Genomic DNA, 22692 nt, shown 5'->3' with positions numbered 1-22692 from the left:
TGTCCAGTAAACAGAATGCAGGTTTTAGCTTTTCCTTCTTCAGGTTTATGTAACAGTCTGCGGCAGGCAGCACAGCAGTGGTTAGCACTGTGGCCTCACAGCAGGAAGGTCCTGGGTTTGAATCCCAGCTGGAGCTCGTTAGGGTCACTGCTGATTCTGTGGCTGTGGGTAGCTCCCAGTTAAACACATGAACTCAGCTCTGTTACGTGTCTTTTACTTCCCTGTGTTTCTGATCACCATGTTCTCCGTACACTGTTTCACTGTGTGTGGCTGAGAAGAGTTGTAGATTTAGCTTTGAGTCAAAGTTGTGTTGAATTTCTTTCCACACTGGCTCAGCAGAGCCTGGACGCTCCTGTCAGTGGATTTCTCAGTGTTGTGTTCCAGCTGGTGTCAGAGGGCTTCTATAATATCCAATATTCCTCATGCTGGACTGTGCCTCCCCTGAACCAGGAGCTAAAAAAGACAGTTCTTAGTTCCTGCAGAGCACAAAAAGGCACACTTCATCCAAAGGTTGAAAACTATGAAAGTGTCCAAAAGCACCTGTTCTCTGATTGGAAACACTGTATCATAGTATGAGGACCGTCCAGGTTAGAGCAGCTACAGAGAAACCTGAGGGGAGCCCAAAGCTCACAGTGAGGTGCTTTAATGCTAACACTGCACATCAAAAATAGACATCAGATTAGTACAGTTAACTGAAAATCCAGCCGTAATTACAGTGAATAAAAAAACCTGATGAAACCAGCCGACCCCCTCCCCCAAAGGTCATCATATCAGAAATGAACCAAAACAACAGGCATGAGACTGGAGGTCAGGCTCCTGAATGGCCCCAACAGCCAAAGGCTTGTTAATCACTCCAGGCCGGTGTTTACTGAAGCACAGGGAATCCCAGCAGCACTCTGATTGGAAGGAGGGAATTTAGCCAATCACATCACAATGACCTGTGGAAAAATGTACCGACTTCCCTCAGAGCCAGCAGTTCCCGACCCTCAGCAGTATTTACTTTAAGGTGCCTGTGCAATAACTTCTGTGCAAGCCAAGCTTGCTGCTGCATGCTGCACAATCAGCACTTATATACACAACACTGACGTGTCTACATCTGTTTACCCAACTGCATTAGGAGGGTGGATCGTCACAACCAGCTCTACCGATCAAACTAAAGTGTGTGTGTGTGTGTGTGTGTGTGTGTGTATTCAGGATTAAGGACATCCATCGGTTCATGATGGTGGTTCCTCCTGTCAGTTGCAGACAGATGAAGTGACTGTGACTCAGTGACAAATAAATGAGACAGACTCAGTTTCTGAGGGTGTTTTCTTACTTTGGGTGAGTGAAATCGTCCAGCAGAGACACTTTCTCCACCAGGTCTCCTCCGATGGAGCGCACCAGCTCGTAGAAGTCGTTCTCGGTGAAGCCCTCTCTGCTGTCCGGCAGCCAGAAGGAGATGTCGTTGTGGAGTGGGGGGTACTTACTGAGGGGCTGAACAAACAACCAGTGATTAACAATTCATCTAAAAAGGGTCTCAACTGTAAACTTTTATCATTATTATATTATTATATAGTTATTGATGGTAACTTCTTTATTAAGGTTCAATTTGACAATCATTAGCCCCTGAAAAAAGAGACAACAGAAGGAGGCAGGCACGTGATTGGTTAGTCATGTAGAAAGGTAGGCAGACAGGTAATAGGCTGGTTGTGTAGGTACATAATTGATTAGCCATGGTGGTAGGTACAGAATTGGTTGGTTGCAGAGGTGGGTAGTTAATTGGTTAGTCATGTAAGGTAGGTAGGTACATAGATTCTGTCAGAGGATGCTGTGTGCACTTCGCAGGACAAGATGGAAGCTTAAACGTAGCTTTATTTTGGAAAGACACAGGAAATAACAAACTGTAGCTGATCTGGCTGTACGGGTGCCAGAGATAAACTAACCAGGGAAAATAAGAAGCAGTGAAACATACAGCACAGGGAGACCAAAAAAGGACAAGAAATACAGACAATACACACACAAGGGGCAATGAGGACAAGTGGAAACAGCTGGGAAAACCACTGGGCCAAAGCCCAGGACCATGACAGATGGTTTGATGAGTGTTTAGGTGGGTGGGTACTTAATTGTTTTTGGTCTACATCGGCAGGCAGGCAGGCAGGTGGTTGGTTATTAGCATGGGTAGATTGGTAGGTAAGTTGGTCAGCATGTTGGTAGAGAGGCAGGCTGGGTGTGTAAGTAGGTAGGAGGGTGGATGAATAGGTAGGAGGTAGGTCACTGATTGTCTTGCATTACTATATTTTATATAAATAATGGAATAATAATTAATGTGCAAACAAACAGAGAAATGTCCACTAAACAGTTGCACAGTACGCCCTGTATATATTGGTATTAGCTGTGAGGTTTAGTTTAGTTCAATCATCCCTAATGTGGAATAAAAGCTGTGTTGGTTTCCTGCTGCTTTGCTGTGGCTTTCGTTTTCTAATGAATGTATACTGCTGCCCCTCAGCCTGTCCAGGAGCTCAGTGATGATCTGGGAGGAGATCCTCCAGGACTCCATCCATCGTCTCATTAGGAGCCCTGATGCTGTCAGCCTGTATACAAGCATGTGGGGGCTCACAAACTACTGAGGACCATTTAGAGTTACTGCAGTGAAACTTCAGCTAAATGCTCCAGCTGCTGCATCATTATCACTCTGATTTTTTGGGGTGTTTGAATTCAGCCTCTGTAGGTTGATTATTTTTATTTACATCAAAGACGTGGCACCTTTCACCCGTCCATACCAGTACAGATATCCAGCATATTTCCCCCACTGAGATCTGATGTTTTCAAAGTGTTCCTTACATTTTTTGAGCAGTGTATGTGCTGAGGTTATTTGTGACTGCTGCTGGGGCCCTGAATAACACTTTAATTTCAGACACTGAGTTATTAAAGGTCCTCAAAGATGTTGATTTTTTTCTTTGTGTACTACATTTGATTAGTTTTGTGTACATGTATGTTTATGGGATATTTAGACTCAAGACTCATTAGAATTTCAAAGGAAACCAAGCATAAACACAAAGATGTGAGGACTGAGAGGCAATCAGCACATCAACTGCAGAGACAGAGATGAGGTGAATAAAAATGAGCTGAAAGTGCAGATTCAAGGAGAAGGGAGGCAAAAAAAGCCTAAAGAATAAGAGAAGAAGAAATGTGACAGAAAAACAGGCAGACTGTAGGAAGACAGAGCAGAAAGTGCAGCAGAGAGTAAAACACAAAGACAATAACACATTAAAACTTTATCAGGACGACAGAATAAATGTGATGTTTTATGCAGCGACAGACTGAAGGAGAGATTCCTATCATCTGTCACTTGTTTATTATGCTCAGAATAACTTACTTACACAAAGGGAGAAGCAGGCTGCTGTTATTCTTGCTCCTGACTGCTCTTTCCTTAATTTGATCTCCGTTTTAATGCTACTTATTGAGATTTGTCGATCTGCATGGTACTATTACATTTTTATCTTTGAAACCGAAGTCTGAACAAAAGAGGGACTTATGTTTTTTTTTTTTTTCTGTAGCTGGCTTGACGGTCGGGTACGTTTGAAGGTAAAGGTGAAGAAGTGGAGTCTGATTGGCCGGCTGGTTAATTTGTTTGATGGGCTGTCAAAGATTACCGTATTTTTCGGACTATACGTCGCTCCGGAGTATAGGTCGCACCAGCCAAAAAATGCATAATAAAGAAGAAAAAAACATATATAGGTCGCACTGGACTATAAGTCGCACTTTTTGGGGGGGGGGTTGATAGAATCCGAGACCCAGAGCAGAAATTCCATCTTGAACAGCAATTTAAAATAATAATGGATTAAAGAACAGGACGAACACAGTTACGCCTACGTTATGCTAACGTAGCACATTCAGCTACATGACGCACAACGAACACGTGTTCGGTATGTTAACGTAACATTAAGTTATTCAGATAACCATAGCATAAAGAACATACTAACAAGTTAACCAAACCATCAATCCATTGAATTCTTCATCCTCGGTGTCACTTCTAAACAATTCCGTACACTCCGTAGACGAAGCGCCGCTTCCTCTTCTGTGTCGCGTTAGTCAGACTCGTCGTCAGCTGCAGTTCCAATTATTCCAGCCTTTCTGAATCCCAACAGGATGGTTTGGTTGTCACTGAAGCCCATGTTTTCTTGATCCATCCAATGACTTCCAGGAAAGTTGGGTGGCGCATTCTCCCAGTTGCCGTTAAGCTGTGCTCTCCATCCATCATCCACTGCGCCCACAGGTTACGCAAGACTGCCTTAAAGCTGCAGTTCACGGAGATGTCAAGTGGCTGGAGTATTTTGGTTCATGTGTTATAAATGTCACATATACGTCGCTCCGGAGTATAGGTCGCACCCCCAGCCAAACTTTGAAAAAAAGTGCGACTTATACTCCGGAAAATACGGTACTTTACTTTGTAGATAACTGTATGGATAGGGGGAAGGTAGGTAGTGATTGGTTACTTGGCTGGCTATGTATGTCACTGGTTGGACAGAAACGTCAATTAGTGATTAGTTTTTCGGTTGTGGATTAAGATAGGTTGGCTGGTTTGCTAGATAGATGGTTGTGAAGGAATGTAGGTTAGAAGTAATTAACTGATTTGTTGTATAGATGAGAGGGAGCTGATTTATTGTTTGTGTAGGTAGGTGAATGGTTGGTTGCATAGGTGGGCACTCGTTTGGTTAGGTAGGTAGGTAGTTAGGTAGAAAGGTAGGTAGGTACTGTAGGTGAAGGGTTGGGTGGTCAGGAAGAAAAGGGTTATTGGTTAGTTGGTAGCTTGTTGAATGTTGGTTGGTTTGCTGGATTTGTAGAGTATTGATAGGAGAGAAAGGTCAGCTGGTGATTAGTTTGTCAGGTATTAAGGTAGGTGGTGATTGGCTATGTAGGTCAACTGGTTAGGCAGAATAGATGGCTGGTAGGTTGATTTGTTCGGTGACTAGGAGGGCAGTTACTTGTTTGGTTGGATAGGGTTGTGTAGGTGGGCTGTTGGTCAGATAGGCAGAATGGTAGATATGCAGGTTGGAAAATAGCTAATAAACATGACAATGTAACCACGATGGGTGGTCACTGAGGTAAGTCGGCAAGTAATGTAAGACTTTTTATTTTCCATTCACCCATCCATCCATCCATCCATCCATCACTCCATCCATCCATTCATCCATCCATCCACCCATCCATCGATCCACCCATGACTCCATCCACCCATCATCCATCTATCCATCCATGACTCCATCCATCCATCCACCCATCATCCATCTATCCATCCATCTATCCATCCATGACTCCATCCATCCATCCATCCATCCATCCATCCATCCATCCATCCATCCATCCATCCATCCATCCATCCATCCATCCATCCATCCATCCACTTCCACTTCCACTTCCACTTATTCAGCTGGTTTATAATTTTAATTGAACCAAAGGACAGAAGTAAAATAGCTTCAGGCAGAAGAACTGAGTCTGATTTGATATTTTTAAAATCATTTTAGCTTCAGTGAACGGCTTTGGCAGAGCAGGTGGAAGGTGAGAAGATGGAAGTATCCACATATTTCTGAGGGAGGTGAGGAGTCTGTTTACACTATAATAGTTTAGCAGCACTGCACAGCTCCCTGAAGCATTTTGTGTGTGTGTGTGTGTGTATACAAACATGCACACACCAACACCCAAGCAGCCTATTTCCTGTTAGGCCCTGGGCGGTCACAGTTGATTACCTGTGGATGTGGGGGCCAGTGAGGGCTTGGGGGAGAGGTGGAGAGTCTTGGCCCAGGAGAGGTGAACTGACCCTGGGCAGGAGATGAGCCGTGCTCCCCTGGCCCCTCTGGAGAAACTGAGTGCATCAATAAAACTTAGAGGGCTGTGAGGAGGACAGCAGGGTCGCTCCTCCCCCCTCCCACTCTGCATTGATTATGACGTGTTCATTGTTACATCCAGTTTAACTGCCATTGAAGGCCACTGCAGGTTGGTTATAATGTCTATTTGCTAGTCATTTTCTCACTGGTTTCCTTTCCTCGTCCCCTCTCACCTTCAGTGTGTTCAGACCAAACAAAAAGGCTCTTCAGGTGAGGTTACAAAGGAAAGGACACAGAGGACAACCAAAGTCTGTGTCCCAGCTTCAAGGAAACTCTGCTCCATACTGTGTGTCCAATAAAGAGGTCAGCTGGCCTTTGGTTGGGTTTGGTTGGGTTAGCAGAAAGAAAGGTGATCTGTTAGCTGGTAGGAAGGTGACTATACTCTGGTTCTTATCAGCTGGGTGTTTAGTTTGCTGGTGGAGTGGCTGGTTTGTTAGGCAGGTGGTTGTTGGATGATGAGGTTAGCTGGTTAGTTAGAAGGTATGTGATTGGTTGGCTGGAAAGGAAGAAATGAATGTTTCTGAGTGGATGTGTGCAGAGTGGGTTGTGAATGCTTCATGTCTGCCCTTCCAGCATCCTCCTCTCCTTGCTCCCTCTTTCCTCCTCCCTTCTTTCTTTCTGACTTTAGATATCTTCCAACATTTTTGTTCTTCCTCTCAGAAATCCCTCCTCACTTTACGCTCTCAAACCTCTTTTGTAATTTAAATTTCCTTTGTTGCCTATTTTCCTGACACAGTTCATCCGTCTTCCCTCTGTTTCCTTTTTCACTTCATTTATTTGAAGCATTTCTTTTTTTCTCCCTTTCTAAACTTCAGTGTCTTTTTCCCATTAAAACTGTGTTTTGGCTCTCATTTGTCCTCACTAATGTCACCCCTCTCCTTCTTTCACCTTACTTTTTATTCCCTCCTCTTATTTTCTCTCATAAGCTTAATTTAATAGAACGTATTCAGCTGGTTCTTTCCTCTGGCCTACCTGTGTTTCTCGCCTCATTTGTTCCTCATTCCTTGTTTCCTCTCCATCCTTTTTCTGCCCCCCCCTTCTCCTCTTTGCCCTCCAACAGTCACTTGAAATGTTCTTCGTTAGTGAAGACGAGAGTTGACAAAAAGCACCTTTAGAGGGGACAGAGTAACCGCTGTGTGAACCGTGTGTGTGTGTGTCTGTGTGTGTGTGTGTGTGTGTGTGGGTGTGTCTGTGTGTGTGTGTGTGTGTGTGAACAGTGTGTGTGTGATGTTGGTGGAGTCAGTGGAAGTGACTGGTGCCGGCTGATGTGAGCCCCCACTGTCAAAATGTTTTATACATGAGGTCAGAACACTCACGCACACACACACACACACACACACACACACACACAGAGCAAGGATAACACTCTGGAGGGGAGAGTGTAAAAGTGAAGTGTGTGTGTGGGGGGGGCTGTGTGGTAATAGGTGGGCGGGCTGCTGCTGCTTTGTGATTGGACGATCGACAGTAAAAAACTGTGCGACTCCGTGTCAATTATCACTGCCCACAAATCAGACGTGAAACATCTGTTTGCAGCTTTTTATTCTGTGGGTGTGTAACATGAAATTAATTAGTGTGTATGTGAATGAAGTCATGATGTAGAAGATTGTTTTTATAATTAGAGACTCGGACTTCTTATTGCATTTGAAGGTAAACTAACTGAGTGAGCACACACACACACACACACACACACACACACACACACACACACACACACACACACACACACACACACACACACACACACACACACACACACACACACACGGGGAGCTGGTGGATGGAGGTGGATTTATCTGAAGAGAGAGAGAGAGACAGAGAGAGAGCTAACTGAATACTCAGTGAAGCAGAGAAACAAGAGGACGGCACAGAGGAGTAAACAGGAAGAGAGGAGGAAAGGAAAGGAAAGGAAAGGAAAGGAAAGGAAAGGAAAGGAAAGGAAAGGAAAGGGAGGGGAGGAGGAAAGGAAAGGAAAGGAAAGGAAAGGAAAGGACACCATAATCATAACTTCACAGTGGGCATCTGTGATGAGGTGGTGTTTTGTGTGTTTTGTGCGTTTGGAGTTTAAAGTGTGTGGCAGCCTGCTGAAAGCTGATGCTGCACTGAGGTGTGACCCTCTTCCTCTCAGGTGTGATGTCAGCGTGTACCTGGAAGCAGATGGCTTGGTGGACGTCCTGCACTCTGAACTGTTTGAGGAAGCGTTCGTCCCGACTCCAGAACAGCCGGATGTCCGGGATGCCGTAGAGGACCATGGCCAGCCGCTCCAGGCCCAGTCCGAACGCCCAGCCCAGCTTGTCCTCCGCCCCTGCTGTAAAGACACAGAAAACCAACTATCAACACACAAGCTGACGAATCCCTTCAGGCAGGCAGGGCTGTGTTCACGCAGCTACAAACCAAATGCCTCCAATGATCCAGCCCTAACTATAAGCTTTATCATAAAGGAAAGTTTTAAGCCTAATCTTAAAATAGAGAGGGTGTCTGTCTCCTGAATCCAAGCTGGGAGCTGGTTCCACAGAAGAGGGGCCTGAAAGCTGAAGGCTCTGCCTCCCATTCTACTCTTAAGTATCCGAGGAACCACAAGTAAGCCAGCAGTCTGAGAGTGAAGTGCTCTGTTGGGGTGATATGGTACTATGAGGTCTTTGAGATAAGATGGTGCCTGATTATTCAAGACCTTGTATGTGAGGAGAAGGATTTTAAATTCTATTCTAGATTTAACAGGGAGCCAATGAAGAGAAGCCAATATGGGAGAAATCTGCTCTCTCTTTCTAGTCCCTGTCAGTACTCTAGCTGCAGCATTTTGGATCAGCTGAAGGCTTTTCAGGGAGCTTTTAGGACAGCCTGATAATAATGAATTACAATAATCCAGCCTAGAAGTAATAAATGCATGAATTAGCTTTTCAGCATCACTCTGAGAAAGGATGTTTCTAATTTTAGAAATATTGCGCAAATGCAAAAAAGCGGTCCTACATATTTGTTTAATATATGCATTGAAGGACATATCCTGGTCAAAAATGACTCCAAGATTTCTCACAGTGTTACTGGAGGCCAAAGTAATGCCATCCAGAGTAAATATATGGTTAGACACCATGTTTCTAAGATTTGTGGGGCCGAGAACAAGAATTTCAGTTTGATCTGAATTTAGAAGCAGGAAATTAGAGGTCATCCAGGCCTTAATATCTTTAAGACATTCCTGCAGTTTAACTAATTGATGTGTGTCATCTGGCTTCATTGATAGGTAAAGCTGAGTATCATCTGCATAACAATGAAAATTGATGCAGTGCTTTCTAATAATACTGCCTAAGGGAAGCATGTATAATGTAAATAAAATTGGTCCTAGCACAGAACCCTGTGGAACTCCATAATTAACCTTAGTGTGTGAAGAAGACTCCCCATTTACATGAACAAACTGGAGTCTATTAGATAAATATGACTCAAACCACTGCAGTGCAGTACCTTTAATACCTATAGCAAGCTCTAATCTCTGTAATAAAATGTTATGGTCAACAGTATCAAAGTTGCACTGAGGTCCAACAGGACAAGAACAGAGATGAGTCCACTGTCAGAGGCTCTAAGAAGATCATTGGTAACCTTCACTAATGCTGTTTCTGTACTGTGATGAATTCTGAAACCTGACTGAAACTCTTCAAATAAACCGTTCCTCTGCAGATGATCAGTTAGCTGTTTTACAACTACTCTTTCAAGAATCTTTGAGAGAAAAGGAAGGTTGGAGATTGGCCTATAATTAGCTAAGACAGCTGGGTCACTGATGGCTTTTTAAGCAGAGGTTTAATTACAGCCACCTTGAAGGTCTGTGGTACACAGCCAACTAATAAAGACTGATTGATCATTTTTAAGATTGAAGCATCAATAATTGGAAAGACTTCTTTGAACAGTCTAGTAGGAATGGGATCTAATAAACATGTTGCTGGTTTGGAGGAAGTAACTATTGAAGTTAACTCTGAAAGATCAACTGGAGCAAAAGAGTCTAAACAATTACCAGCAGTGCTGAAAGCAGCCGAACATGAAGAATAATCTTTGAGATGGTTATGAATAATTTTTTCTCTAATGTCTAAAATTTTATTTGTAAAGAAATCCATGAAGTCACTACTAGTTAACGTGAAAGGAATACTCAGCTCTACAGAGCTCTGACTCTTTGTCAGCCTGGCTACAGTGCTGAAAACAAACCTGGGGTTGTTCTTATTTTCTTCAATTAATGATGAGTAGTAAGATGTCCTAGCTTTACGGAGGGCTTTTTTATAGAGCAACAAACTCTTTTTCCAGGCTAAAGGTGATAAACAGCTTCACACCACTTTAACAGCACAGAGAAGCAGCTGGTGCAGCGGTCAGCAGCATCCATCCACACTGAGGGCACACTGACCCCATCTACACCACCTCTGGGTCATACACTGGTGATAAGTCACTTCCACTATCCCACTTAAAGCCCTGCAGGGGTTAGCATTCTGCATTCAATCAAACACGGCGCAGCAGGTATGTGATCGGGGTGGTGCAGGTTTCACTACCTGTGAGTGTGAGAAACAAATGAAGGTCTGTGCACATCGGGATCAATTTACCCAAAGAACAGAGCTCAGCACTGAGCGGATGTTTAGAAGGCGTTTGAGCAGCCAAAACCATCCTGAGGCTCTAAAACTGGAACATTTGATCAATAACACGTCTCACTGACTTTAACTTTGTGCCTTCAAATCAAAGAACGTGATGCTGGAACTTATTTGGCTTTGTTTTAGGAAATAAGGCCTCAGTCACAGGACCGCAGACCAGGCGATGACCCCTGGTTGCTGGAGGTTGCTGGAGGTTGCCGGCTGTTGCCAGGTGAAATCATTCACAGACAGAGTGCGGCACCAGTTAAACTGTGAGGAGCACCACTGAAAACAGAGACCGTTCACCTTCAGAGTAAAAGCGGCACAGCTTTTATTCTGAAGAGGAACGTTTTCAAGTTTAGTACGATTGAAAAGTGGTTGGAGAGTGTGTGCAGAAAGGTCGGCATTATGGGTGACCCCTGCAGTCTGCTAGAGACCAAAGCACCACAGGCTTCTGTGACGCTTCTGGTGCAGCACCTTCTTTCCAACCAGACACTCTCTCCAACCTCCGCTCGCCAGCCTGTCGGGGAAAATGCGTTTTATCCCAGCGACCTGTTTGTGAGGAGGTCCTAGGCCTGCGTGGCTGCAGCCTTCCTGCCCCGTTTTCATCCTCAGTGGCCGAGCTCAGCTGGGATCCTCCTGAGTGAAAACACTCCGGTCCACTTTCCCTTTATAAAGACCACAGTCCTGCTCTGTGGGGACATCTGATCCAGTCCTCACCTTAACAGGAAGGCATGTGTGTGTGTGTGTGTGTGTGTGTGTGTTACTTCAGTCGACTCCTCTCTATTATTCAGGACTTCAACTTAATGTTGTCAATAAATCTTTACAACCTGATGAGACCCCCCCCCCCCCCCCACACACACACACACCCACACACACACACACACACACACACACAGACACACACACTCTCCTCCTCAGGTATTGATGGAAAGCTCTCTCCTGCCTCTATGTGATTCCTTGAGGGCAGCCGGATGGACTGAAGTTGCTGTTTGTTGCTCTGCAGCACTCCAGCAGGTGTGACCTGGGTGTAAACTGAGCAGTGTGTAGAGTACAGCTGCCTGACCCCGTCGGCTCCTGGTGTGTCGGGCGGTCGTGGCGCTGCGGGGGCGGGCGTGGATGCTGAAATCAGTGCCCGATTGAGCGACTCGGTGTTACGGCAGCGGTTACAGCCATCATCGCTTTGGTTGGTAATATTCGCACGACGAGTCGACCTCTGAGACATCGTGCACTCTCTGAACCTTACAGTTTGTCGTGAGCCTCTTTAAACTGCGTGGGCTTTACTGTTCTTGCTAATCAAAGGCAGCTGGAGCTGAGCCTGCTCCGTCGTGGTGGGCGTGAGTGTCGGGGCTTTAGAGGAGGAAAAAGAGAGCAGAAACAAATTCAGAGAAATAATTGCTTTTCCTTCATCGTCTGGCTTCCATGATTGCTGTAAGCAATAATTGTAAGTGAAATGAAGTTTCCATGAATTGTAAAGTAGTAGGCGGGGGGTGGAAACTGAGTGCTGCAGGACCGCACTCTGCCAGCCAGATCAGCCTTAGTGCTCTTGAGCATTGCTGCTCCGAGTCTGTGAAGCTCTGCTGGAGAAATGAACGTCGTTCCTCCAAAAATATTCCCTCATTTGGTGTCTGAGCGTCAGAGGTGGACCACAGCGGGTGCAGTGCTCATCCAAACACAATCCTAGACTCTGACTCACCCAAACTGGAGCTCCGCCTCCTTGGATGGTCCTTTAATACAATTAACTGCACAGCAGCCATATGATTGGTCAGATCCCTGCAGTAAAAAGGCTCCAGCAGCACAGACACCTCATCTCTCTGCACACTGTCAGCGCGCTGCTTCCTGTCCATCACTGTGCTTTTCAAACGGCCCATTTCTCCTTTCAGAACAAAAGTCTTCAGCTGCTTCGAGGCGGGTCAAAGCAAAGGGCGCAAATGCTCGGTGGAATAAAGGATTATGGGTAAATCCAAGGATTTCTGGCGTTTTCGGCCTGGGACCCAGATGAGAGGGAAGGCGTTTCTCTCCCTGGGATGAAGACTAAATTAGACAAACCTATTTCCTTTCTGAAGCACAGACCCCCCAGAAATGGAGTTCGTGACCCCTGTCAGGGTCGTAATCCACAGTTTAAGAAACAGAGTGGAAAATCTTCATCCAGAGAGGGGAAAGCATCCGGGATTTAATTCGAAGTTAAGTTAGTTCATCGAGGAAGAAGAACATCCTGAACCAAGTACGCTGCTCCAAACTTCACTGATCTGGGTAAAAGCAGCAGGAAACAGGAAACACATAACTGCTGTGTCAAAATAAAAGCCATTCTAGCATAGTGTGAAACGGTCCTCCACCCAGTCTCTGGTGAAGTCTTAGTGGACAGAACATGAAGTAAATGAGGGTCCCCACTGCTGCCACGGAGGATAACCCCGGGAACGTGCAGCATCCTCCTCACACGGCGTCCCGATTCAAAGACGGAAAAGCTGAAAACACTCAGCCAATGAGGCTGCGTCCATGTTTGATCCACAGTACGGAGCCACAGAGGCCGACGGGAACGTCTTTAAAGTTAGTGAAGGAACGCGAGTCGATGGGCAGTAACACCAGCTCTGCTGAAACTTTATGTTCATGAGGTTCACAGTGATTATCACTGCAGGGTCTGTCCATTGAAAGTGCCTTCAGGTAACTGTCACTGAATTCAGAGGTAAAGTGAAGACTCATCATCACTTAGATCTTCTGGAGGAATAAACACAGAGTTGTGTCTTTGCTCCACAGTCCGTACAAACTGAGCACAGAGTGAACGTGAAGCTGCTCACTGATGCTGTCAGAGAATCGGGCTCCAGGTCTGTGTCCACCTTCAGGAACACTCGCCTCAGCCTTAATCCCATCTTGTAAGGTCCATGTTTCACATGTGAAGACTTCAAATCCCTCTGAGCTTCTTGCTCCGCCTCATGGCTGAAGAGGATTTAAGCAGTGAAATCAATACAGGCTCACAGCTTTTAACTGGATTAGCCGGCCGGCGTGTCACACAGAGAGGAGCTCATCAGCCCGTCAGACGTCTTTAAGGAAACCTAAAAAGCTTTTTGCCGTCGGGACCGCGGTCAGAGGGAAAGGCTTTAAATGATGAATGATGTTGAGATTTATTGTTAATGCGGCAGCTTGAAGTCTGTTTGTGGTTTTTAATAATTTCACAGAATCTTCCTCAGGACACGGAGTTTCTCCAGAGTTTCACACATGGGAAAACTCAAATAAAGCTCCTGCAGGACTTTGCTGCTCTCCACTAAACCTCCTGCAGCTGTTAGCAAGTAAAAGCTGACACAGAAGCTCAGGACCAGGACCGAGACCTTCGTCTGGTCTTCATCAACCAGCTGGAGCTGCTACAAAATTTACCTTCACACACAGTGATGGGAACACCTGCCTTCACCTGGATGGGAACATGTTTATTCCAGCAGCTGATCCCACTGAGTCCAGTGAAGAAACACCGTGCATCATTACACAACGAACACACCGCACACATTACATCAGTTTTACATAAATTTGCAAAAATAATTAGCTGTGTGTGGCGGCGGAGGCGTGGCCTCGGGCCGTTATTCCGCTTTCAGACTCACAATCGGGGGTCTGCCGCTCGGGGAGGAGTGGGCGGAGAGGCTCGGGATGCAATCTGGGAATTTTTCTGAATATTTGTGAGTGGGGCATTCAGATAGCTGTCTGTTAATGGAAAGCACACCCACAGGTATACACACACACACACACACACACACACACACACACACACACACACACACACACACACACCACACACACACACACACCAGAGTGAGGTGGGTGGATGCAGAGCAGGCGAGCTGAAGGAAGAATTACCTGCTTTGATTGGAAATGCTTCTGCTTATTATGATGATGTGTAACCTGCCTGCCCCCCCGTGGGTGTGTGTACGAGTCCACGCGGCGCCTCTGCACGCCAACCCACAAAAACACCTCCTTTACATCCTGGTCCCGGCAGTCCCCGTCCAATCAGCAGTCGGGGAATGTGGTTTCTATGCTAATGAGCACGGGGTCGTGGGGTCAAAAGGATGAGGGACCACACTCGAATAAATCTCCACTTCACGATAACTCACAATCAATCAGATCTGAGACCCTCCTCCTCATCCTCACCTTCTGTCTCCTACCTGCTCCTCCCTCTTCTCTGCACCCCCCCCTTCAGTTTCCTTCTCAGAAAGCTCTCCACCATCTTTTCTCCCCCGTCTTTTTCACATTAAAAATCTTTCACCTCATCCTTTTGTCTCCGCCTTCCTCCAGTTTTAATTTAGACTGATGAAAACGACGACTTTTATTCCACAAAGAATAAAAGGAAAGATGCATCATCAGGTGTACTGCACGGACCACATTATTCACTGATGATCTCCAGAGTGCCCAGAGATGATATTTGGCCCTCCTGCAGCTGTTTGAGATTGAAGTCCAGATGTTGTCTTTCTTCTTCACCTGCATCCAGCTGCTCGTCTCTTCCTGCAGCTTCTTGTGCAGTGTAACCGCCTTTTAAAGGCTCTGGCCATGGACTGTCATTTATTTCAGAAGCCTTGAAATGCATGTAGCTACAAATGTTTTTCTTGCGCCATCTGCCTATTTCATCTTCATCGTGCCTTCATAGAAGTGGTCCTGCTTGCTTTATTGAGCTCCAGGTTGAACTGAGGTAGTGTGCAGCAGAGTGCAAAGGGCTTAGGACAGAGTTAGCACCTCCCAAGTCAGATGCTGGAAAACGGAGTGACCACTCTGAGTGGGAATGAGTGGGGGGAAGAGCAAATCTGAAGATTGGCAGAGTGATCGGTGCAACATATTAGTCTGTTATGGGGAAGAGACATCTGCACACCAAGGTCTATGTTCCTGTCCTGGAGGATGGTCCTGAGCTGTGGGCAATGATTAAAACAAGAAGATCAGAGCTGAGCTTCTTCTGGAGGCTGGACTCTCCCTCAGAAACAGGCTGTCATCCAAAAGCAGTTCAGAGTGCAGCCGCTGCTCCGACACACCAACAGGAGCCAGCTGAGTTTGTTCACGCACCGCATTACCATGCCTCCTGGATGTCTCCTAGGTGAGGTGTTTCACCTGTCTGTGTGCATCGTCTCCTGGTGGGCTTCACGCAGCTTCGGCCGGTTCGGATATATTGACTCCCTTCTGCACCTCCCCACATCCTCGTGCTGCTAACTTTATGTTTCCACATCTGTGGCAAACTCAGGCGCCTTTTCCCTTGTTGTACTTGTCCTCCAACATCTTTACTCCAAAGAGCTGATTTTGCATTATAGACTGCTTCGAGGAGGGGGGGGGGGGCTCCTTACTGTTTTCAGCCAGGCAGCAGCTGTTCCCACGGTGACAGCTTCAGATTCAGTTAAGGTCATGGCCAAGGTTGCCTCTGTACTTTCAGATTCTTCACGGAGCTCGAGAAAGGTTTCGGGCCATTTCTTTATGCATGTGCTGACTGTCGGGCCCAGATGTGCGATATTAAGCCCTCTGGCCTTATTATAAAGACCTAATTACTAATAAGTAACTGCAAACAATGTGCATTTTGTATATAGATAAAATCAGGTACAGCAAATGCTTACAGTTTATTTTTGTCCTTTTTTAGCTGCTTTCATGCTCTGTCCTCTTTAACCTTTCCCATCTTCTCTTTATTCTTTTCTGTATGTTTTTCTATCCCTTCCTTCTCCTCCCTCCTCATCTTCCTCCCCCGTCTGATATCAATTCCTCCTCCTCTCTCCTCATCTGTCTCCATTCCCTCCTAATTATATTTGCCATGAATATATTTATGACTGCATTATTAGAGACTGTGCGGCGGCGGTTGTGGTTTTAAGCTGTAGGATCGTGATTAAGTGTAATGATTACACAGGCCGCCGTGACAGGAAACAGCTCTTGTAATTGGACAGGGTGACTGTAGGTTTTTGCAGATGAAATCTTAGAGTCCTTAATGGCTGCTGAAACCACTGTAAAACCAGATTCCTCCAATACCAGAGTGACAATAAAGCACATAATGAATACAGGACTCTCCAGCAAGAAGAGAAAGGTTCCTATCAAGAAAAGCATTTCTCTCACGGAGAAATATCGACCCTTTTGAAACCTCTGAAATATAATTCAGCATTAAAAGACGCATTAAAAGAAATAAGTGCTTTTATCCACAACAAAAACATCTTCCTGAACCACAGAGTTTCTCTGAACACACACTTTTCTTCTAGAAGAAACTCAAATAAGGCCTTGAGGTTTATAAGCAACCTGGCTGGGTGATCTTAAAATCTGGGATTATTTTTATTTTGAAATGGACAGAAATGGGGAACTATGGGACCGACATTTCTAAATGAACAAACAGGTAGGGATAACAATAATTAGAGCATTGATTCAAAGTGGGCCAGCTGTGGATAGTTTGTTAGCTCAGAAATCTGTCAGAGAGGGAGATTTCCACCCTGCAGCTTTATTCTGCAGTATTTAACATGGACTGTCCAACCAATGCTAGGTTTCTAGGCCCTACAATCACAAGTCAAACATAATGAGAATGTCTGTCAGTGTCTCATTCATTGAGTGAGACACCAACTTGTGACACTATTCTGAAATTTAGCCCTACAAGTCATATCTGACTGAAAATGGTCCACAAGTGAACATTTAAACACTTGAAATTTTTAAATAATCTGAAGTGTAAACGCCGTCCTCTGAAAATCGAACTCCTCCCCACGATTCAGGAGCCTACAGAACCTCCTTCAGCAGCAATAACAGCCCTCCTCATGTGCTGGACAACTGGCTGCCATGTGAGGACACAGAAGAAGGCAGGTCGCTGGGGCCTTTTTAGTCCATTCCTCTTACATCAAACATCTTTGTCAGTTGTGTTTTGTTAATTTGTTTTTAATAAATTATCTCTCTTCAGTCCTTATCACTTACTTTGTGCCAGTTTTTGACAAATGGGGGCTTGTCCAGGATTCAGAAGGGGGGCTTTTTTCTCAAGAGAAATAAACATCTCTGTATCTGATTAATAACTTTCACAGAAACCTACACTGCATTTATACCTTATTAGTCATCCTGGTGTGAAGAGCTGTGCTGTTTGTCAAGTGTTGACTCTCATCCATAAATTTTAGATGAGTGGAGGCTTGCAGATGTTGAAGTGGTTTATCAGATGGGGTTTAGGGTGTGTTGCCTGTATCAGTGGATGTTCAGAGTTGGATTGGCGATGAACCAGCTGTCAGGGGCTTCAGCGGTGATTTATGGACTGGAGGTTTGGGGTGCAGGACAGGAATATAAGCGGGAGGTTTGTGGGCAGATGACAGATCTGTGAACTGGAGAATCCGAGGTGTATGATGGTTGATAAATGGCAGATTTGTGTGGGTTAACATGCTGCATACATTTAAGGGTCTTTGGCATGTGTGTGTGTGTGTGTGTGTGTGTGTGTGTGTGTGTGTGTGTGTGTGTGTGTGTGTGGTGTGTGTGTGTGTGTGTGTGTGTTTTATAGTAGTCCTTTGGTGTTTCACAACTCATCTGAACAGGAAGAACTGAGGTGTAGGACTCAGCTGGGTTTAGTGAGTTTAAGCCAGTTTATTCCACTGCTTGGTTGGGGTTTATAAAATGAAGGTAAGAGGGTTTCAGATTGATCTATAAAGCAGGACAGCAAAATGTAACAGAGCTGGTTTATAACTAGTATTTAGGAGAAAAATGGGGGATCTATAAAGTGAAGTTCCACCTCTATGGGACTGATTTATGACTGTGAGGGTTTAGGTTGTAGACTGTAAAATGAGTTTTTATGTTGCTATGACTATAAACTGGAGATTTTGGGTGTCTGTACACTTGAAGTTTTGGGCTTGTTTATAATCTGAAGTGTCACAGAGGTCAATAAGATGCAGATTTGAGGCTGCAGACTCCTCTTCAACTCTGTGGTGGAGCCTGCAAGGGTTTTGAACTCTGCGAGTTTGTATTCATCAGGTTTCGAGTGTCAGAAAGGGGAGTCTTTGCCTTTCTGCTGCATCAGATCTGAGGTTCTTGAGCCTGTCAGCCTGTCTGGATCATTTCAACCACACGGATAATAACACCGAGAGCCTGAGAGATGCTGCACATCATCCAGAGCTGCCGGCAGATTAACTGATGCTGAGACTAATGAAGAGCTTTCAACATGAGAAGAATTGCACATCTGAAGCACGAGACAGCCAAGCAGCCGAGGAGAAAGACGGTATAGACGCCTAGCTGAAGCTCAGAGTCAGTCTGAGTGTGTGTGGGGCAGAGCATCACTGAACTAAGCTGCAGTGTGGCACAGACGTCAGCCAAACAGATTGCACGACACCCAGCGAGGATAGATGGCCCGAGAGCAAATATCAGTGTGTGTGTATGTATTTGTGTGTGTGTGTGTGTGTGTGTGTGTGTGTGTGTGTGTGTGGTGTGTGTGTGAGAAGAGACAACCCCCTCCCCTCCCTCCTTCTACTCACACACAGCTCTGCAATGCCAGACCCACTCCCTCAGCCAATCAGGAAAGCTACACAAAAGAGTGGCGAGGTGTGGGTGCACTCGTATTGCCGTCTGTCGATGACGTAATTGTTTTATGATCACATGACGACAAGCACTGACGTGTCTGTGTGAGTAATGTGGCATCTGTATGCAGACTGATGTGTTTAGGAGCATTTGTCATAAACAAACAAGAACATAACACAAAGTAACAACGTGTGATCACTCGGGCATTTGAGGGTTGTGTCAGGACAAAAAATACTGGATAAAACCATCCATCCATCAGTCCATCCACCATCCATCCACCCATCCACCCACCCATCCGTCCGTCCATCCACCCACCCGTCCATCCGTCCATCCATCCCCCACCCACCCGTCCGTCCGTCCACCCACCCATCCATCCATCCACCCACCCATCCACACCCATCCTCTTCCAATTATCCTGTTCAGGGTCGCGGGGGTGGCTGGAGCCTATCCCAGCTGTCATAGGGCAAAAGGCAGGGTACACCCTGCACAGGTTGCCAGCCTGTCACAAAGCCAACAGAGAGAGACAGACAACCATTCACACTCAGTGGAAAGTAAAGCTCTTGGTTCTTTCAAAGGGATGGCACCTAGCCACTGGTACAGATATGTAGATGACACCTGGGTCAAAATCAAACCCATGAAGTAGAAGCCTTCACTCGTCACATCAACTCAGTGGATAAATACATACGTTTTACCAGGGAGGACACCAGAGATAACAAGTTACCATTCCTGGACTGTGCGGTGCTTATCGAGGAAGATGGAAGCCTCAACATTGAAGTTTACCGGAAGCCCCCACACACCGACCAGTACCTCCTCTTTGACTCCCACCACCCTCTGGAACACAAACTTGGGGTGATCAGGACCCTACAACACCGTGCGGAAAGTGTTCCCTCTAAGGCAGAAGGGAAGCATAAGGAACACACACACATTAAGAAAGCCCTCAAAACATGCGGTTACCCCGACTGGGCCTTCATCAAATCAGCTAAGATGCACAGGAATGAAGGCCAAACCAAACTACAGAGAATAGGAAGGACAAGAGGAACAACATTGTCATCCCATATGTGTCAGGCTTGTCAGAGAAACTCAGAAGAATTTCTCCAAGCATGACATCCCAGAATACTTCAAACCAAGTCACACCCTAAGACAAAAACTGGTTCATCCCAAGGACAAACCCGCCAAACACAAGATCAGCGATGTAGTGTATGCTGTTCAGTGCAGTGAAGAGTGCTCGGACCTCTACATTGGAGAAACCAAACAGCCTCTTCACAGACACACAACATAGAAGAGCCACCTCGACAGGACAAGATTCAGCTGTACATCTGCATCTGAAGGTCAAAGGTCACTCTGTGAGGATGACAATGTTCACATTTTGGACCAGGAAGACAGATGGTTTGAAAGAGGAGTGAAAGAAGCATCTATGTCCACTGTGAACAACCATCATTGAACAGAGGAGGTGGATTACATCACCAACTTTCCCCCACATGCAATGCTGTCCTGAGCTCCCTTCCCAGACGTCTCAACCCCAGTTCACAACTTTGTTCAGGTGACCTCAGTAGGTCACATGAAACATTGGAGCGAAGTCCTAAATGATTGTAATGACCCACGCCTCCTTTCACACCTTGGCACATGTGTTTACGCACATGAAAATAGAGGGTCACACCCACCTCCAGGGGACCACGTCCACAGGGGTTTAAATACCTGGGTCTCTCCACCTTTGGTTTGAGAACTGAAGAAGCCTTTGGGATGAGAGTAGAAACATCTTCAAGAAACAACAAGACGTCCAGTCGCCTTTTTTCAAGCTCCAGAGACACTGTGACCTGGATGACTGAGAATCTACACAGACACAAAAGAATACAGCAATGAAAGAGGCCAAAAACAGCTGTGAATGACTGAGAAAACCAGGCTGGACAGCATTTAAATTAGAAACATTACATCTTACAGATATTTGACCACCAAAAACACTAAAACCACAGCAAGTCCTGAACAAAAGCAGCATTTAACTATCAGTAAATACGGAACCGGAAACAGATCGGTGGGATTCCCAAACCTCGGCATGCACAGCAAACAGAGCCGACAGCAGATAAACCTTCCAAATGAACAGAGACGGCACCAAATGGATTCCCACAGTAGAATCCACAGAAATAACTCCATCAATGCTGGAGCTGGAGTCAGAACGAAACACCTAAATACTGCACCAACTCAGCAGAGCACAAACACAAAGAAACTCCACTCCTGATTTGGCTGAAACTCCAGAGTACAATGGAGCGAAGCAGGATTTAACAACAGATGTGGAAGCTGGATAACTGTGTGGCTAATCATGAAGAAACTGAACCAAACCAGGGCTTACAAATCAGAGACTATCTGGACTTTGGGCCAAAACAAAGCAGATGTAACAGGCCCAAACTGGATTGTGAATATTGGTCCAAACAAAGCTGCAAATGCTGCCCGGGTGCTGCAGGGATCTTCCTGAAGAACCTTGGAGTAATTACGTGGAAATGTGATGGATTATTGCTGAAACGTATGTTGATCGTGATGTTATTTTAATATGCATTTGGTTCATTTGTGTGCTTTCATTTTGTTCTTTGCTTCCCACAATCTCATTTGCTATTTGTCAAACTCCAATTCTAACACGCTCTCATTTTTCATTCACTTCATATCTTCCCTCCTGGTCTTTGGCATTCGATCACTCCACACTTTCAATATAGTTTCTGTCCCTCTCCACCTCCATCACTTTTTCTTCTACACCTCCCCTCTTCATCACTCTTCTATATCTTCCACCTCTCCTCTTTGCTCTCCATTTACATTTTTCAACTCTTTTTTGTCACTCTTTTATCCCCTCGTCCCTTTTCCATTCGTCATTCTTCTAATCCCTACTCTTCCTCCTCCTCTTCTTTTCCCAGCTAATTTCTCTTTCCTACCGGCACATTTTCACCATCAATCCTTTTGTCTCTTTTTGATTTGACCTCCACTCGCTCTGCTCCCTGCAGTCCATCATCCTCCTCTTTTCTTTTTTAAGCCCTCAGTTCACGTCTCCTCTTCAGCTTGCTAACACTTTGTAGCTGCTGTTTTGAGTGCTGTTGTTCTGCTGGTGGTTGAGGTTAAAGGTAATGCTGAATACAGTTTAAAAAAGGAAGCAGCTGCACAATTCAGTGTTTTAATGACCATCCATCCACCCTAATCCCCTCCCTTTGTGTGGTACACGGCAGCTTTCCATGTGTCCTTTAACAATAACAATACCAATAATAATAATAATCATAATCATAATCCATCCATCCATTCTCTTTCCGCCTATCCGGGGCCGGGTCGCGGGGGGGCAGGAGCCCAAGTAAAGAAGCCCAGGCTTCCCCTCTCCCCAGCCACCACCAAGGCGTTCCCAGGCCAAGCCGAGAGATATAATCCCTCCAGCGTGTTCTGGGTCTACCAACGGGGCCTCTTCCCCGTAATCATAATAATAATAATTAAAGCCACAAGCGGCAATGATTGGGCCCTCGTACCTGGTGCGAGTCAACCCGTGGTGTACAGGAATGTCTTTATAACCAATTTCATACATTTACGGGAAACTAAATCTTTTGCTCTTCATATAAACCCAATGCCGTGTTGGGGGGTGGTCACGGCTGCAGCGTCCAAAATGGGGCATGGGTCTGATGGACTTTTTTGATCAGGATGATGTCAAGAATGTTGAAACAAATTTTTCATGCATTTCAGACAAACTAATTCTGTGGACCAATGTGTTCAGGGTGGGAGTAAGTAAAAAGTAAAATTTTATTTATATAGCA

General features: G+C 45.5%; 1 protein-coding gene across 1 annotated transcript in view; it reads right to left on the bottom strand.

The window, feature by feature from the left end:
• Positions 1–11681, bottom strand: part of LOC115799872 (phenylalanine--tRNA ligase, mitochondrial-like) — a 59389-nt gene extending 47708 nt beyond the window's left edge. Inside the window, exons 1-3 of the mRNA XM_030757173.1 lie at positions 11366–11681; positions 8009–8169; positions 1316–1473 (exon numbers count right to left, since the gene is read on the bottom strand). Of these exons, the coding sequence (XP_030613033.1) occupies positions 1316–1473; positions 8009–8169; positions 11366–11681 (635 nt within the window). The remainder of the gene's footprint in view (positions 1–1315; positions 1474–8008; positions 8170–11365) is intronic.
• Between the last annotated feature and the right edge of the window lie 11011 nt (positions 11682–22692).

Source organism: Archocentrus centrarchus, chromosome 20 (assembly GCF_007364275.1).
Source record: "Archocentrus centrarchus isolate MPI-CPG fArcCen1 chromosome 20, fArcCen1, whole genome shotgun sequence".
Taxonomy (NCBI): Eukaryota; Metazoa; Chordata; class Actinopteri; order Cichliformes; family Cichlidae; genus Archocentrus; species Archocentrus centrarchus.
The sequence above is the reverse complement of the archived record's forward strand: the minus strand, read 5'-3'. Positions and strand labels throughout refer to the sequence as shown.